This window comes from Arvicola amphibius, chromosome 2 (assembly GCF_903992535.2).
Source record: "Arvicola amphibius chromosome 2, mArvAmp1.2, whole genome shotgun sequence".
Lineage (NCBI taxonomy): Eukaryota > Metazoa > Chordata > Mammalia > Rodentia > Cricetidae > Arvicola > Arvicola amphibius.
This window is the reverse complement of record NC_052048.2, coordinates 138,309,339-138,328,061: the sequence shown is the minus strand read 5'-3', so window position 1 is coordinate 138,328,061 and position 18,723 is coordinate 138,309,339. Positions and strand designations below refer to the sequence as shown.

Genomic DNA, 18,723 nt, shown 5'->3' with positions numbered 1-18,723 from the left:
TCTCTCTCTCTCTCTCTCCCCTCTCTCCTTTAATAAAGCTTTATGCTTAAAAAAAAGAATCTGGGGAAGATACATGGGGACACAACTTTCCTGTCATCTAAGGTCTGACATAGGTTCCCTGTGTGTCTGAGGCCTTCTCTGAGCGTACTCTAGGGAGCAGCCATTGTCTATAGAATAGCCTTGGCATGCAGGGCTACCTCCAGACCCACTCTCAATGGTTAAGACGTAAAGTGCGGGTAACTAATGCCCTTGGAGCATTCAGACACAATAAATGTGATTGGCTGTTATAGCTGAGGGGAGAGTGTGCTGAAGTCCTCAGTCGGGCTGGGCTTCTGTGGGTCACAATCTGTGGGTAAGCGACAAATTCCTGCACTAAAACTCTCCCACACACAGGAGTTCAGTCACCAGCTGGGTGACTTAGGGAAGATGCCTAAGCTGGTTGTGGTCTTCACTTTCCACACCTGTAATATGAGCATCGGTGCTTGCTGATCCACGTTGTGTTATTGACGGGAAAGATGACTCCCTTTCCATAAACCTGGCAAGAGGCTGTGGCTCTGCATTCAGCAAATGCTCGTTCCTGCTGCCGAGGATGAGCGCTAAGGATTTAGAGGTGAGCAACACTTCAAGGCATCTCCAATGGAAGACTAGGAACCACGCTCATCTCAGTGGCTATTCTTAATCCTTTGGCCCCCAGCATCCCAAGTCTAATTTTTCACTCCTTTATCTCCCTGCCTCAAATGTTGACATGCCACAAAAAAAAAAATCAGGTCAAAGTCTCTGTTGAGTCACAGAGGAAACCCAACACTGAAAGCAGCAGTGTATCCTAGCTGCTGTTGGGGAGTCCTTGAACCATGAGGCTCTGACTCTACTTGATAACAGTAGCTGTGGTGACCTGGCCCTCTGCTTCTTCCAGCCCCAGCTCCCTCACCTGCATCATGGTGGTAATACAGGCCTCCCCGAGGTGCTCTGCTGTATGCTACCAACCCTGCCCCACGCTTCCTGGGTCCACCGTGTGCATCGTTAGACATGTGAGTTACCTCCCCGCAGAGCCTCTGCCACTCCCCAGGACCTCCACTTTCTATACTTTGATTCACCCAGTAGCAGGAGCAAACTCCACAGCAAAGGAAAAACCGGGGAGGAACAGGAAGGAAGTCATCCCCAATCTTCCCAGCACTCTGAAGTGCTGGGGTACATGGACTTTAGGATCCTCAACCCTCAGGGTCTCACTAGGCTCATGTATACCAGATGGTCTTCAAGCTTGCTTTTATATTAAAACAATGTGGAAATCTCTTTTTTAAAAAATGATTTCTGCCTTGGCTCAACCCACAGCGATTGCCATGCTATCTATGGTATGGAGCAGGATGACACCTCAGCTTTTTCCAGAAGTTTTTTATATACTGGGGACCTTCAAGGTGACAGGGATCCTGCTTTCTTAGTTCTCCTAGGCAACTAGTCTCCACTCCCCTTTTTTTCTCCCCTACCTTCCTGTGACCTGGCAGGGTAAGGTTATCTCTAAACTCTCAGAAAAATAGCCTAGTCCTGAGAGGCCACACTACAGGACAAGGCAAACATTCAATGTGCCCAACAGGGTTCTTATGGGGCTGTGAAGCAAGGCAGCCTGCATTCTTGGAATGCTGGAATACCAAGAGCCAGCAGGACTCCAGCCTCAGCTGACCCCTCTCTGAGCCCAGCAGTCCTGGCAGCAACCTGTTCTTAAGAAAGCCCTTCCACGTGTCTTTCAGCCTTGACGAGTGGAGTAACCTGTGTGTTTGTGCAGTGCCTCGTTCATATGCTGGGATGTAAAGGTGTTATTTAATGCTATATAGCCTATAGTTGTTCATTGTCCGCCAAAGTATTGTGACCATGACAGACAATACTCACTATGGCCACACTAGTGCAAGGAGTTCTTACGAGATAATCATCTGTGACCTTATCTGTCACCTGTGAGGTGAAGCCCTTCCCCTAGGAAAGAGGAGAAGTCGACAATGGCATCGTGAACAAAACCACACTGTAAACTTGGGGGCCAAGGAAAGAAGAAACTTCTGCTAATGAGTCACAGGCAGGACGGAATTCAGAACTTTAAAAAACATTAATCTCGTTAAAGTTAGATTTAAGACATTTTAATTCCTCCCTGAAAACTTTAATTTTCCTCAATGCATTTTATATTTCAGTAGAGTATTGCTTTTTGAAAATTTTATTACATGACTGATTTATTTCTTTGCCCAGCACACTTGTGCAGGTCCATGGACAAATCTTGGTAGCTCGTCCTCTCCTGTCGTACGGGTACTGGGGGCCCAGATTCACACTCTCAGCACTAGAGCATATATTCGTAACTAAGGATTTTAAAGATCATTTTCAAAAATCCCTCTGCCCTTCCCAGCCTTACTTCCTAAAGTTGATGGTGGAGATGTCTGTGATCTCTCTATACGCATGCCTTGTGCATGGTCGTCTTATGGGACACTCCATATGCCATAGACACAATAAAAGCCATACGATTCTGCAGTTTTCTGTGGTTGCTGGACCACAGGTGGTTGGCATCGCTGTACAGCAGTGAGTTATCAGCATCATCATGCCCACAGCCGGCACAGTTCATCTGCTAGCACACACTATCTATTCTCAGGCCGCCTCTCTGAGCTGTGAGTTAGCGCCTACCTATCATGGCCCCCTGGGGAAAACGCACACTGGTAAGGAGTATAGATACCAGAGCCGCACTGCCAGGACTGGGCTTCCAACTATGTTGCTTTAGAGCGCTTGTGTGTCCCGGGGAAGATTCCGTCATATCTCTGCAACTGAGTGCCCTCTGCCTGGAATCATGGGTGGTTAAGCACATATGAGCAGCAGGTACAGGCACAACACTTCAGGCCGTGGCTGGTGTCCCTTTGTAAAGCGTCGGTTTCTGATTGGTTTTCTGATGGGTGGGAAGACAGCTAAGTGTAGCTACATGTATGAACAGATGGGCAGAGAAACACGAGATTGAGGACTCAAAGGCAGGACTTTGGGGAGGTAATTCAAACGTCTTGGACCTCATAGGTGAAGTAGAGCCACTGGCAGTGAGCTATCTATTTAATGACCAAGAAAGAAAACAATCTATGAGTGAATCACGGGTCTGAGTGCTAACTATCACGAGAGCTGCTGTTGAAGGGGAGGAGCAATGAAATGCGAAGGGCAGAGGAGTCCTGGGTCTGCTGGGCTCCGAGATAGCAAAAGATGATGGCCGGACATGGGGGCAAGATGGGTCCCAAGAGGGTGAGGCCTTTCACTGGTGAACAGGGAAGAACCTGTGGCAGCCCGGTGTTTAGACGTGCCTGCCTTCCCACTACTAGAGAACTGGAGACAAGAGGATAAGAGTTAATGTTGGTCTTTGCCACACAGAGAGACCCTGTCAAAATGGGAGGGGGAGGGAAAGAGAGGAGAAAGAGAGGCGGGAGGGAGGGAGGGAGAGGAAAAAGGAAAGAAAATTGCAGAGAGAGAAAAAGAGCCAGGAAAGGAAAGAACAAGGCCCATTTTAACAGCTGCCCTCTCAATTCCTCTGGCGACCCCTGGTGGCCAGCCAGTCCCAATCTTGGCTACTCCTTCCTCAAGATTTCTTGCATAATGAACAGCCAGCCCAGAGGAAGCACCTTTTCTATTCTGTCCAGTAGACTTTCTACACTAGCCATTCCACTGCTTACTATCAATGACTGCCAAAGAAAATGATCCTGTGCCTTCATGGGTTGTCACTTGAAAGAAGCAAAATGCATGCGCTCTAAGCAGGTCCTACCCTGCCCATCACTGTCCAAGTAAGAGACACATCAGCTATGCTCTAGGCTTCCCAACCATGTCTCCAACCAGACCGGACCCCAAGCTTACGGCCATAGACAGATAATAAGGACAGAGTTATATATAACTTTCTATTGTCTCTTATACATATTGCTGAAATGGAAAGTCAATACATTGGGAAGCAGGGACTACAACGGTACCAATTTCAGTCAGTGTGGTCCTCTATAAACTGTTGTTGTTTATAAACACCATGACCTGAAGCAATTTGGGTAGGAAAGCGTTTATTTCATCTTACAGTTTTACAGTCCATCATTAAGGGAAATCAGGACAGAACTCAAGGAAGGAACTGAGCTGAATCGATGACCACAGAGAGATGTCACTTTACTGGCTTGTTCAGCCTGCTTTCTTGTGCCTCACAAGATCACAGGCCAGGGTGGGACTGCTGTAGGAAATCCTTCAGCCAGTAGCCTTAAGTTACCTGCCCACTTGGGCATGGCCTCTTATACTATAAAGCCGATGTAAAGCACGCGCCCGCCCTCTCTTCCGGGCTGCTGGATTAGGTTGCTGTTTTCCCGTTCGAGCAGAAGGACTGTGATCTGTGAGTCTACCCCTAATAAATAACCCTTTATTGTACTCAATTCCGAGCTAGTATGAATTTCTTTTTAGCGTCCGTCTTCACGGGACCACCAGAGAGGGATGGACCTGCCCATATCAATCATTCATTAAGAAAATACTCCACAGTCCAATCTGATGGATGCAATTCTTCAATGGATATTCCCTATTCCAAGGTGGACTATTTTGTGTCAAGTTGACAAAAATCTAAACCATTCCAGCAGTTATATATTACACAGAAGATTCTACTGTGCTTGCTCTAGGGAACTTAGGCAGCTTACCACAGGGGAGGGCAATATTTTCAGTAGTACCCAATCTGCATGCCTACTTCTGGCCAACCCTTTCTTCCATGCCACGAAGAAACACCACACTAGGTAAGAGGACGCAATAGCCAAACCACTGCCAGACTTTAACCAGGCTTAAAATGGGAAGTGTGTTTTGCAAGTCAATGAGTTCTTCCCTGTACTTCTATTGTGCATAGACTGATGGTTTGTAACATGTTCGCTCTTAATCGAAAGTCATTGGTACCTAAAGTAAATGTCTTTAAATTCTCCAAAGTGGATTTGAATGGAGTCCCGCTCTGCCCCACAGATATCTGCTCTTATGATGCTTCAGCTGGCACGCTGTGTTAATCAAGGAAGGGGTTTTATTTAAAAACAATTTGTTTTGCAACCAGAATAATTAACAGCTATGAAGTATCATTTTGATTCTACACACATAGTCCCAACACATGTGAACAGCTTGCGTAAGCTATCTGTGTGTTGCTAGGGGAATGCTGCTCATCTTGCTTCACGCAGGGACACATTAGACCTTCCTTGCTATGATCACTCATAGGGAAATTAACTTTCAAATTTGTTTCTGGTCTCCTTATACCATTTCCAGGCCCATCAGGTCTTATCGAACTTTGACTTGTCTCAGCTTTAAGCCCACTAGACTCCTCCTCTGTCTCTTCCCTAACCATTCCCAGGAGATTGTGAAGGCTTCTTAGGGCCTCGGGCAAGAAGGCTAGCTTAGAAGGAATGAGAGATGTGGATGTGGGATTCTGGTCTTCTTCATTCTTCAAGTTAAGATGAAAATGACTGAAGGGTTAATACATTCCACCCCTGTACAGAACTTTCATTCTCCCCAAAACACAACTGCGCACCAAAAAAGTTTTCTACACAGTTCAATATACTTAGGATAGAGTGATCTATAACCCATCATTTTTAGCTAACTTTGTTTCATTTTATATTGGCTTTGCTATCTCAGATTCTTGGTGCCTCAAGAACATCAGAAAGAAAATACAAAGGCAGTGTGTCTTTGACTTCTAACACCTGCTGCATTGGCAGTGGTTGGGGGGTCGCCTGCAGAAGACACAGTTTGAGAACTCCTGTTGATCCAAATGCCTTTCACAGGAACAACCCCTACACTCATAAAAAAGGGGGGTCCATTGACCATGTTCCCTATCCTATGGACCCTTGGCTGATTGGATCAAGGGAAGATCAACCTGATGTGAACTTTGGGCCAATCACCACTGTACCTTTAGACACACACTAGCGAATCCCTGGGGTTCCATAACCCAAGTCAAGGTAAGCCTGAAAGCTGCAGTTTAAGCAACCTGCCCAAGTATCTGAAGATGCAAAGCATATTGGTGTGAGTCAAGAAGGAGGGTGAGTGACAAGTTGGCTGACCAAGCCCCTGAGGTCTTTTCAGAACATCCCCGGTTTCTCGGAGAGGAGAAGAATGAGGACCACTCAGAGTCCACTCGTAAGACAGGAACCACATAATCATTTTCCTGTGTGAATGACCAAGTTGCTCTGTTTAGCCAGAAACACTAGCCTGTAACCCTGCTCCAAAATACCTGTGTGCTGCAGCCACAAGGGGCAAAGGACAGCATCAGGCAGAAGTCCAGATTGCTGAGCTAAGACCAGCATGCCGACAAGCTGCCTGTGTCTTCCCAGGACCAGGAAAGACAGTATAAAGGCACAGACACAGAGGGAAATTCTCCATAGGTATGTAAAGAGAACACTGGGCTAGACAGCAGAGAGCTTATCGACCGATTGATCTTATTGGAAAGGGGGTGGGAGCGCCCCAAGGCTGTGCTCCAGACCTCCTTTGAAGAAGGCCTGGAAACAACCCCTTGGAGCTAAATTCCCTGGATTGCTTGGCCACAGCTGGATGGTCACCTAGGCAGAGGGGTCTCATGGTCTGGGTGAACAACTAAGGCAGAGTGGTCACCTAACGGAACTAAACCATTAAACATAGAACAGCTAACTACAGGGAACAGAAAAGGAAGGCAACTCTGTGCTGCGGTGCCAGCGCCCCTCTACTGACGTACTCACCCAATAGCAAAGATGATTAAAGCTGCTATCTTGGGGTCATGGTAAATTAGAGCCGAGATTGGCAAACACAAGCAAGCAGCACACTGTCGCATCCACTACCTATGCAGTAGCCACCACTACCTCACCGTTTAGTGAGTAGGTACCACGGTCCACAAGATTACTATAGCTCAACCTAAAGAAAAGGTGTTAGCTATCTAGGGCTGTGTAGTGTTTACAACCTCAATAGCTTTTAAGACTTGATGATAACATCATCCCTCATATTGTCCATGGGTCAGGGACAGGGTGATGCCTGGCAGGATGGCTCTGGCTCAGGGTGGCGTATAGAACTAGAACACACAGCCCTACACATCGATTCGTTGATCTCCCTATTTGAATGAGATTAGACAGACCCCAGGGAGAAAAAAAAAATGCCTTATACCGAGTTAAACAGGCCAGGAATTGAAGACCTGGAAACAGAATCCCTATACCATGAACCTCTAGTTCAAGGCCCCTGACAAGTTGTACTAGGAAGATGTGGAGTGCTGATATAAACCCGGGGGATCCTGGAAGTGTAGGTGACCTGAGAAGGGAGCGGGTCCTTCTTATGGAGCTCCCAGGGGGTTCTGAGGAGCAATAGAGAGTCTGGACTCCCTCGCCTCTCCCACAAGCAGGTCTGAGGAAGTCCTGAAACCCAGGGGAGGAAGTATACCCGGCAACAGGAGACAGATTAGGGGGCCCCTGATTCCACCTTCACTGCCTAGACAAGCTGTCCACTTCAGAACATCTGCCCCCACTGACAGAGATGGTCAGAGCAGCCCCTTGCTGTTGGGTGATGGCTGGGTGTAGGGATTGATTAGCCTAACCTGTGTCATGTTGCTTTCCTGTTGTCTGGCTGTGGAGGGTCCTACCTGCAGGTTCCTGAGTGAGAAACCTCTTCATAGGATTCCCCCAGGGGCCTCTCGTGATCTCAACTCTAAAAGCACCACATAAACCCAGAATCATGCCTGTCCTTGGCCGGAAAGAGCTAGGGGTGGACCTCAGGAAAGGGGGCTGGGCTAACTCTGAACACTTCAAATTACTTGTGTTACTAGAAGATAAGGTAAAAACCTGGCTATCTCTTTCTAAAGAAGACAGCCTCAAGGTCTCTTTATCTTCTGGTTGAAGTGTGACAAAGCCCAGTTTCACATGGTAATTTCCTTATCCAACAGCAATTAATCTACATTCTTGCCTGGTGATTGGGGGCCTTCTGACTTGCAATTTCCCTCTATTTCCTTTACAGCCCCATGAACTGTGTTTATTTGGCTCAGTATTGGTGGCAACTGGTATCCACCAAATGATAATGATAATAGGACCTAACAATAAAGCAAGATTTACTGTGAGTCCGGCATTTCTCTAATCAGTTAGCTCCATTATTCTTTTGCCCTTGAGACCCAGGTCAGGCATCCAGCTATTTGGATTCTTGTGATGACTGAGATAGCAGATGCTACCATGCCCTAGGAAATGTGCTCTGGCTCTCCAAGCCTGACTAGTGCAAAAGGCCATACTTTCAACCTCTGTACCCCAGAACCTTCTGGGGACTTTTAGGGAAATGACACATGAGGGTCAAACACGAGGAAGTCTAGGTTAAAGAGCTTTAAATTCTGGGTCAGCCAAAGTGGGGTGAGCACAGGGCTTGAGTTCCGCTAACAGCAGCCACCAGAGGTGCTGTCTTCCATTGCTTATGGTGCTCTGCCCATCCCAGGCAGAAAGCCTGCTATTTCCCCTACAGTATTCCCACTGCCCACTGATGTTGTCTTCAGGAATTCATTATGCACTGATTGGTAGACAATAATGGGAATCTCACAGAAATAACAGGAAAGCTAAATAATCCGAGAAGCAGCATCCAGAAAGTGACTCAGAGGATGCTCTGAGTGCAGCATCCTTCCTGGATCTCTATTTTTGCTACCCTCGGTTTTTTTTTTTTTAAAGATGTCATTTTTCTCCTGATGACAATGTCAGCTGCTTCCCTGGGACAGGCAAGGAACTCATATTTCTGCCAAATGAAAGGGACTTCCCTCATTGTAGCTGGCAGCTGCTTCTCCTTGAGTTCTGTACCTGCTCCACCCTGTTCCTCAGTTCCTAGTTGGAAGCCTTGGATACTTGCTTGTGCCTGTGAGCATCTGGGTGAGGTGTGGCACCATCTTTCCCTAACTATTCACACTGTGGCCTTTTCAAAACAAAACTCTGCCTGTTTTGGAAGCTTGCCTGTCACTTTCTGCAGAAACCCAAACCTAAGACATTTGTGCTGAGATAGCACATGCCAGGACTTCTGGCACCATCGTAGGATGTTTTTTATGGCTATAGAACTGGATCCAAGAGACCACAGCCCAATCAATGGGTGAATAGCTATGTTCTAAGCTAATTAAGAGGGAAAAACTAAGAAGCCAACCGGCTAACCTTGAACCCACAGAACATAAGGGAACTGTACTCCTCTCCAGTTCAGCATGAAAAGCCATGCTAGACCGGGCCCGTCAGGTAGAAACAGAAGGAAAGAAAACCGTTCTATTGTTTGGTTCTTCTCTGATCTCTTCACATTACTAACTGTTGTCTTCCCAAATCTGAATGATTACTAAAAACTCATCATACAGATGTCAATGAAGAACTTCTTGGTCCAAAGCCAGGTTGGACAATGTATAAGAGAAAGGAAAGAAACAAGCTTCACCAGCGGGGGGGGGGGGGGGGATCAAAGAGAAAGGAAGGGTGGGATGACAGAGGCCAAGCCCCAAACCATCTTAGTGAAAATGCCAAGCACAATTTGGAAAGCTAACCGCCATGCTAGGCCACACCACAAAGGGATGCAGGTGACCCCGACCCCTCCCACCAGGGTTTGACTACTATGAGCACCTCTTTCTGGTGAAGATGGAGACCACCGTGGAACAGAGCAGTAGCCTGGAAGAGGAAGGGGGGAAGAATCGGGCATGATTTAGTCCCCAAATTTAGCCCCGTAGGTACTAACTAACTTACAATAAGGTAGGCGTTCCCGGTGTGTGCACAGTATCAGGTCAGTAGATAACAGTAAGGTGCAGTGCAGTCCAAAGAGATGGAAGAAAGTACTTTGAATGTTTTCACCACAAGCAAAGAATTGTTTATAAGACATAATATTCATCTGTATTTGAAATCATGCTGACATTTAAAACATTCACGTAGTGCCTCGATGTATCAAAACAGCACATAGTAGCTCTACAAAGATGCGTACCTTTATGTGTAGATAAAATTTGCGGACATATCCAAGTGTCGTGGTACATTCCCCAGTCGTCCAAGCCACTGGGGGATGGCTGACACAGGAGGATTTGCCACTAGTTTCAGAGGATAGCCGTAGTCTACATAGCAAGACCTCTACCTCAAGCAAAACAAAGTCTTAAATAAGTATATATGCATTTCCTAAGTCAGGCATGAAACCTCAGAGGAACTTGGGGTTGGAGAGAAACAAGTATAGAAAGACATGAGGGGACAAGGTGGTGGAGAGGAAAAAAACATGCCCTGGCTGGGTATGCAAGAAACACTGACACAGGTCCTGCTAGGAGCTCACAGAGAACCTCGGACCAGCTTAGAGTGTGCCTGTCAAGCTGAGCTCTGAAACAAACGCAATACAGAAACCAAGGAGTGCCTCTATGTAGTATAAAGTGAGGTGATACCTTTAGGCCTCAGTTAGGTCAAGTGACCTTGAGACCTCTGGGCTGTTTGCAGCTGAGGGTCAGTTAGCATCTTTCACCCTGCCGGGCTCTGCTGGGGGGCTCAGAAGAGCACCCCACCGTTTCTCTGCCAGCTGGAGTCTACCAGTGGCCAGCGCTAGAGACAAGACTGCGCTCACAAGCAGAAGGGACCTAGGGCGTAGCCACCTCCCGGTGTCTTCCCATCTCTCCCCAAACTCCGTGCTCTGCGCTCCTCAGTTACTCTTTCAATAGCCTCACCGAGGAAGAAATAAGGATCCCTCCAGAGTCCAGGAAAGTCTACCGGGAACGAATGAGGAAGACACATTGATCTCCTGATTCCATGCAATACACGTACACACAAACATACACACACCAAAGACCCAACCTTACACACCTGAAACTCCCCACTATCCACTGCCACGTCCATTCTCTGAAGGACAGCTTACGGTGAGGTGAAGCACATCAGAAGTCACGTGGTTAGGGGAGAGAAGTCAAGAAAACACAGCAAGACAGTACCAGGAATGAGAAGAAAGAAAGAAAGAAAGAAAAGAAGAAAGAAAGAAGAAAGAAAGAAAGAAAGAAAGAAAGAAGAAAAGAAAAGAAGAAAAGAAGAAAAGAAAAAAAGAAAGAAAGAGAAAGAAAGAAAGAAAGAAAAGAAAGAAAGAAAGAAAGAAAGAAAGAAAGAAAGAAAGAAGAAAAAGAAAGAAAGAGAAGAAAGAAAGAAAGAAAAGGGAGAAAAAGCCTATTCACTGGTTGGAGCAATTTACTAGGTTATTAAATATGAAACACTGTTGTATGCAAATCAGATGCAAATATGAACACCAGCCTCCACGGAGATAGGCTCTGCTTTCTCCAGCTTCTAAAGCAAATCCAATTTGGCAAGTGAAAATAGAAAAGGGCTCAGTGGTAGGCGTTTAATGTGTTTTGGACCTCAGCACCTCTCCCCAGAGCCCCCAAGGGACCTTCAACCTTAAAGGGTCTGTTCACAAAGAACTGTGTGTCATGGGAATAAGCCACAAACTTCTGGTGAGCTCAAAAGCATTTCTTCCTGTGTCGCCAGGGACCTGGAGAGGTGAGCAGCCCCTGAAAACCACAGGTGAGCCAGATGACTGAGCTGAGACCTGTTGGTTCCAGGGGCTCCCCACTCCAACCTCTCAGGGGCTCCCCACTCCAACTCTTAGGGTCTCCCCACTCCAACCTCTCAGTGGGTTCCCCACTCCAACCGTCTCAGAGGTTCCCCACTCCTTCCTTTCCTTGGTCTCTCTCCAATGTTCACATTGCCCAAGTGTTACCTAATAAATTAAGCAATTAAATAAATTGCAACACTTAAAAGATACAAGAAGCTTGTGATGGGAAGAGGGTTGCTGTGGTACTATAAAGTGTGTGGGGGGAAACTCTCCATACCTCCTCCACAAACATTTATTTATTTTTAGAAAATATTAAAGCATTTTTGAAAGATTCTTCAGCCTTGTAGGAACTAGAAAGTCTAGGGAAGTGGGGAGGAATGATAATGGATCACCTGGTCTAAAAGAAGTAAAGGGGTCCATAGGAGAAGAGGGGTACAAAACAGGAGTAGGAGGGGAGGCAAATGGTGGTGAGGAATCCGGCAACAACAAATGAGGCACAGAAATTCCATAACAAAGTCTGTTACTGTGTTATTAAAGCTACTGTCCAACCTACTGTGTGCTAATTTTAAAGAAAGGCTATGAATATGGTCTGGGAGATGGACCAGTCATCAAAGTGCTTGCAATGAAGACACGAGGACCTGAGTCTTGATCCTTGGTACCCACATATAAAAATGGGTTTGGTAGCATAGGTTTGTAATGGCAGCATTTCGGGGACAGAGGTAAACAGACCTCTGGGATTAGTGGCCAGCCGGTTTAGCTGGATCAGTTAGCTTCAGGTTCAGTGGGAGACCCTGTCTCAAACAATAGGGTGAAGAACAAATGAGGAAGACACATTGATCTCCTGCCTCCATGTACATATATGCACACACGTACATACATGCACACACACACACACACACACACACACACACACACACACACAGGAAAACCCATGGGTCTACCCCAGAAGCTACTATTTCCATTCATTCGGGAGTGAGCTCCCCTCAGCTCTCCACTACAGGGCTTGGCCACCCACCTGAGCCGGAAAGAACCAGAAGAAGAGGTTGCTGTTGTAAGTCTTATTCACCGTGAGGTAGCCGGAGTAACTCTTCAGGCTCATTCCAGGGAAAGGACTAACCATGCTCTTCTTTTTTCCTGGTGAAGAGAAAGAAAATGCGAGGTACAGAGAATCAAACTAAGCCTCTGGCCCCACCTTCCTGTTGTTAGGGGCACAAAGTCTCTGCTCTCTTACGGATCAGACCTGAGGGGCTCAGAGTGGCTGCAGAAAGGAGTTGAACCTGGGGTGGCCTCATGGCTACACAGGGGTCAAAGTAGAACAGGGACAACTGTGGAAGGCAGAGACCCTGGATTTCTGATGCCTGCAGAGACAGAAACAGAGAACGAGGACATCCTCAGCCAGCCGTGGGGGCCTTAGACGAGATGATGCTGATTGCCAAGATGCCGATGAGACGATTGCCAAGACTTGCAAGGCTATGACAAAGGAGAGGCACAGAAAAGGCAGGTAACTTGCCCAAGGCCTCCCAGCATCAAAGAGAAGCTGAGGCACACATGCCCCGGTAGCCACAGCCAGGCTGCAATGCTCCTTCTTGCCTGCCAAAGGTGACTGCACTGAGTCCCAGGCATAGGAGACAGGAAGTGGGAGAGAAGGAGCTACAAGGAACAGGATGGAAAGAGAACAGAAAGCGGGTGCTGGGGTACGCAGGAGCAAGAGGAAGAGAAACGTCCTTCTGTACAGACTCAGTCCAGGACGGCATTTCAGTCTGAGATATATTAAATTGGAGAACTCTTAGGAAGTCAACATGCCATCAATTAATGATACCCACTGTGGTGGGCATCACTCCCCAGCCCAGCACACAACCATATCACTGACAGAAAAAAAGAAATCTACCATTGTAAGAGTATTTGATCCCGAAGGAAGTGATGTAAAACCCAGGGCCTTTAACCCACAAACCCCCAACTCAGTGCAGCTACCTATAGCAGGCAGGAAGTCTTGCTGTCTGGCTGCAGCTACTGGGGTGTGTGTCTCAGTTCCTCTTTAATGCTGGGAGGCGTTGGGCATGCTACCTCCCCTTCTTTGCTTGTCCTTTGTCATATAGCCTTGTAAGTCTTAGCTTTGAGACTATGAGCTCCTTTCTTAGAAGTGGGCATGCCTTTCCAAGGGGGTGCACTTCTGGAACACACTTCCCTGTTCTCTTCATTTATGCTCCCTAGCATAACCACCTAACCAGCGTTGTGCCCCTGGTGGGGGCAGCCAGCCTCCCCTGTGCGTAGATTCTCAACCAGGACAGGAGCACCCTTTAGGTGTCCACAGGAACCCAGAGTCATTGTGTCCAAGACTGCCAAAAGAAGGCAGCTAGGGGGCTTGGGCGGTCACTTCACCAGCCAATGGTTTGCCTTGCAAGCTTGGAGACTTGGATTGAATCTCAAGGACCTACAGAAAAAGTCAACTTGCAATCGCAGTGCTGAGGAACCTGAGACAGGAAGAGCCCTGGGCTCACTGGCCTGCTGCTCTAGTGAAATTAGTTTGTTCCAGGCTAATGAGGGACTGTTCCAAAAGATGTATATAACATTACTAAGGATGACACCCAACACTGTCCCCTGACCTCCACGCTAAGGCACATATGCACACATGAGTACATATACATGAGTACATACATATACATATACACAGGAAAAAAACTGGCTTGCACAACACATAGCTACTGTTGTCCAGAAAGTGGCAGTGGTGACTGAGACCAGCAGCAGCTGGGGGAAGAGACAGAGGTGGAGCAAAGGATAGGTTTCAGTGAGGAGTGGACTGAGGGCTCAGCTGGGCTAGCATGGTAGAAAGCTGGGCTTTTTTGTGAGACAGATCTGGTTTATAACCCTAATCAACCCTTCATTAAGTAACTTCATGTCCAAGACTCCTTCTGTGCCAAATGTGGGCACAGATTGCCCTACTACAGACTTGCCATGAAGAACAGCAAAAGGTACTTAAGAATGTGCCTTTGAAATATCAGAAGAGCAAGCATTCAGTATTTGAGAGCTGGGCTTTGTGGGTGATGAATTGAAAGGCAGCCACCAAGGTGGGGCCCTGATGCGTAAGGCTGTGGCTGTGTAAGAGAAGAACCGTAAGCCAGCATCTGTAGTCTCTCACGATGGCCTGTGCTGTTTCGGGGCTCTATGAAGTGCCCGTGGCCAAAGTGACCTCACCAGATCCAGCTCTCTTGGGCTCTGCAGCCTTCAGAACGTCAAGCTGAGTAAACCTTCATTGTTGATAAACTGGACTAACAGCTGCACCCCAAAAATGACCCAAAAGAAGCAGGGAAAGGCTCTTAAGATAAAGACAAGAGAAGTGTCTGGGGAACGTGTGTGACGGTTTGAGTAACAATGACCCTCATGGGCTCGAGTATTTGAAAGCTTAGTCACCAGGGAGTGACACTATTTGAGAAAGATTGGAAAGTGTGGCCTTGTTGGAGGAACTGTCTCGCTGGGGGTGGTCTCTGAGGCTTTGAAAAGCCTGTGCCAGGTCCAATCTCCCCTGCCACCTTCTCTCTCTGCCTGCAGATCAAGTTGTAACCTCAACTCCTTCTCCATCATCATGTCTGGAAGATTCTGACATACTTCCCACCATGATAACGGACTAAACTAAACTGTAAACAAGTCTCCTGTTAAATGTTTTCTCTTGTAGGCGTTGCCTTGGTCCTGGTGTCTCCTCACAATAGAACGGTTCCTAAGACAGTGGGCTTGCCTCAGCTCCCACTCTTCCCTCCCAATGTTATTTTGTTCCTCTCCTTCTCCTCTCAGCCAAAAGAGAATCACACTCCAGGTCAGAAAGCACTTACCTTAAGCAAATATATTAATTTTCTCACTATCAAACAGACACGCATCCATTCCCCAAGAAGTAAAAGCTGAAGGCTGGAGTGGGTGAGGTAGAATCCAGAGAGAGGTAATCTCGAGGACAGGATTTGAGAGGGAAGACAGAGAAAAATGAGAGAGGTCAAAGTACAATGAAAAAAAAGAGAAAATAAATAATAGAAAGGAGCTGGAGGGAACGGGATATGGGCAAGAGATGATTGCACCAATCTGTCTCAGACAGCAGTGCGCCCAGAGTCTGCAGGCTAGCTCTGGATGAATCTGGCTGCTCACTTGCCCCTCCGTCCAGAGAATGCCCAGGCTGCGTCTCCACTGACATGTACTTAGGCTTGTCCTGCCCCTTTTCTCCTCCTATAGCAGCTGTAGGGAGGCAGGGAATCTGTCACACTTAATCTCTGAATCCCTGGGACTTAGCGTGATGGTTCATATACTTAAGACACTCCGTATACGCTTTTAATGAATTAACGAATGATAATGCAGGGCAGATGAATAAGTGAATGAATGGGCTGCCGCTGACACTGTGTTGGGATTAGCATACTTCTCCAAACTGCTTTGGAAAACAGACCTTGTCAATATCTTAACAAATTTTGAAGACCCCTTTCCTCTTTAAAGACCCCTTTCTAGTTATGAAAGAGTGTTTTTGTTTTATATTTTAAATTTCTATTCACTACATCAGTGTAAGATAATCAAAAGTTCCCTCAACGAACGTGATTTTTAAATGTGTTCGGATGTGCGTTTCATCCCTAGCTCAGAGTCAGCTGTTAATGCAATGTGGAAAACAGGCTTCCACCTGCAGTTTTTTATCTTTCTGATGATGTGACACACAAATACAAATGTTTAAAAAACAGTTAAGGCAAGAAAAGGCTCTCTTTGAAGTCATCTCACTTCTGTCTTTGCTGTTTACTGCTCTTCCCAGCGTTTGTGACATTAATACTCTGAGAATTATTGGAGTGTGGCCAGCGAAGGGCTGAGCCAGCCAACTGGGGTACACACTTAGATTCACAAACACCCCAGCCATCCCCAGCTTAGACAGACACTTTCAGTCCACAGACAACAAATTAGAACCCCCCACAACAAATATCCTTTCGAATTTGTGAAAATATAGTGTTTGTAAAGATGTTAAAATTTGCCTTCTGCATTTTATTCCAGAATGTAAGGATTTATTTTAGCCTCAGAGAAAGCAAACATGCAATTACAATTACATAAAATTAAGCTAGCTAATTAGGTATTAAAAAAAACCAAAAATTCCCCTTGTCTTTTTGTGAACTACTATTTATCTGAAAAACGTTCTGTTGCGATGTTAAGACTCCCATTCCTGCAGCTTTGACAGACTCCATTGACAACGGGGATTTGAAGAGGGAGCTGACCATCTGTCCACAGCTCCCTGAACTTTCAGCAAAGCGGATGAATAAAATTATCCTTAATTATGTTGTGGGGCAGCATCTGAGTCCCCAGATGTGCCAGCTTTTGGATCCACCAGTCAAACTCCACTCAGCGATTCCGAGTGTGGAACACAACTCTAATAATGGGAGTGTCTCAGATTCATAGGATGGAGATCTGCTAGGCCTGCTACCAAAGGACTAAAGACCAAGCTTCTCCCTTACTGTGTATGCCCATAACCACGGGATGCTCCTAGGCCAGAGATGCTGCAAGGCAGGGATGGGGACGGCCCATTGCTCGGGTGTATTCCACAGTGTTCTTTGTACTCAGTTCTGCCACATAGAGCACAGTCATGTGATGGCTTCTTCACCTAATGTATTTGCTTAGCTGTCTCCTGATTCCTGAGCACAAAGACCCTTCTTGGGTCACCCATATCTCACCCACAGCCTTGAGGAAGGAGGATGGTCACATGGCACAGCGGTTCATACTGTGGTTGGTAGGCAAAGGTTATGATCTCAGGTCTGCTACTTACTGGTTTTATAGCTCTGGGCAAGATACTTATCTTCCTAGAGCATCAGTTTTCTCATCTATGTAATGGGAACAATAATTACGCTTTTTTTATGAGGGTTGTTCTTTAAAAGCTAATATATGGAAAACGTGGTTTCTGGCCTAGTTAAGACTGAAATGTAAATTGCATAAGTATTTATTAAGTGCCTACTACATAAAAGTCCTATTAGGGAATAATAATATTCTTAATCATTATTATTATTTTTATTCATTTATTATTTACAATATATACTTTATAATTTATTATTAATTATCTTTACTACTACTACTACTATTTTCTATCTTGATTATATCAATGGTGTCCCTTCTCTCACTTTTGAGCATACTTGGCTTGGATGTAATACTTCACTGTATTTCTTAACTGGTTCCCATGCATTGGTATATTGATTTCAGAGGATAACAGACTTCTCAAACAAAGGAGAATAAACTTCTGCAGGCAAAGCACAGAGTAGAAGGCAGAAGATATGAGCCCCATAGGCTTCTCTGCTCCCCCATCTTCCCATCTTTCCCTTGGCAAATCTAGATGCCCACGTCTCCTTCCTTGCATGCTGCTGGGTAGAAGTTGGTTATAATGACCTCATCCCCTTTTCAGCTCAGCATCAAATGGTTTTCCCTGACTTCTTGCCAATGAGATAAATCTGCGCATCCGTCTGAAGTTCTAAGAAAGCTGAGCTTCGTGCAGTGCTGCACTGTGGCGTTGAGCTGCTGACCTGTTTCCTACTCGTATACAACTTTTAGAATCAGCCCATGTGGCCAGGCAGCCGTCTTTCTGTGAATTTGACTGTAGAAAGTGAAACCGAGTCCTTTTTCATGTGTTCTGATTACACAGTGAAGGCCCTTTCACCTTCCTGTAGCAAAGAGAAAAACCTAGAGCCAACTCAGATTTCATGGAGAAGCCATGAAGGTGGGATTCAACCCCCTGATAAGAAAGAAAACAAAAATGGTAGCAACCCTTTGTATGTGAGGACACTTCCAATGAGGAAATGCTTTATTTTAGACTTCCTTGTAGAGTGTTTAGACTTACTTTTGGCCTTCTGAGACCTGAAACTTCTGCTCTCATTCACCCTCAGTCCCATCGAACCCTCCAGCAAGTCCCTCTTCCCTTTCTCTCCAACTCGGTCCCCTCCGGCAGCTCCTCAGATCACACCTCACCCATCCCTTCCTTCAGCAAACACTCATTGTCTGTCTCCTCTTTGCTTGTGACCCTTCCTCGACTCCTCCTGGCCACCAGCCAAGTCTTCTGCTCATTTGTACAAACAATTCCTCAAAGCCAGAGCCTGGACACTATTTGTAACTTCAGGGTCAACTGAGTTCCCCAGATGAGGTTCTTTGTAGCCATGGTGACTTTTACCTAAGCACCAAGATGCCATAAGAGCACACGCAATCATACACTTTAGTCTAGTGTCACCAAATGTGATTTCTTTCTATTAA

At 46.3% G+C, this 18,723-nt stretch overlaps 1 protein-coding gene across 1 annotated transcript in view; it reads right to left on the bottom strand.

Annotated features, from left to right (window-relative positions):
• Window positions 1-18,723, bottom strand: part of Cpvl (carboxypeptidase vitellogenic like) — a 108,441-nt gene that overhangs the window by 88,923 nt on the left and 795 nt on the right. The window contains 2 exon segments of the mRNA XM_038320152.1: window positions 1,214-1,222; window positions 12,502-12,624. Coding sequence (XP_038176080.1) covers window positions 1,214-1,222; window positions 12,502-12,624 — 132 coding nt within the window.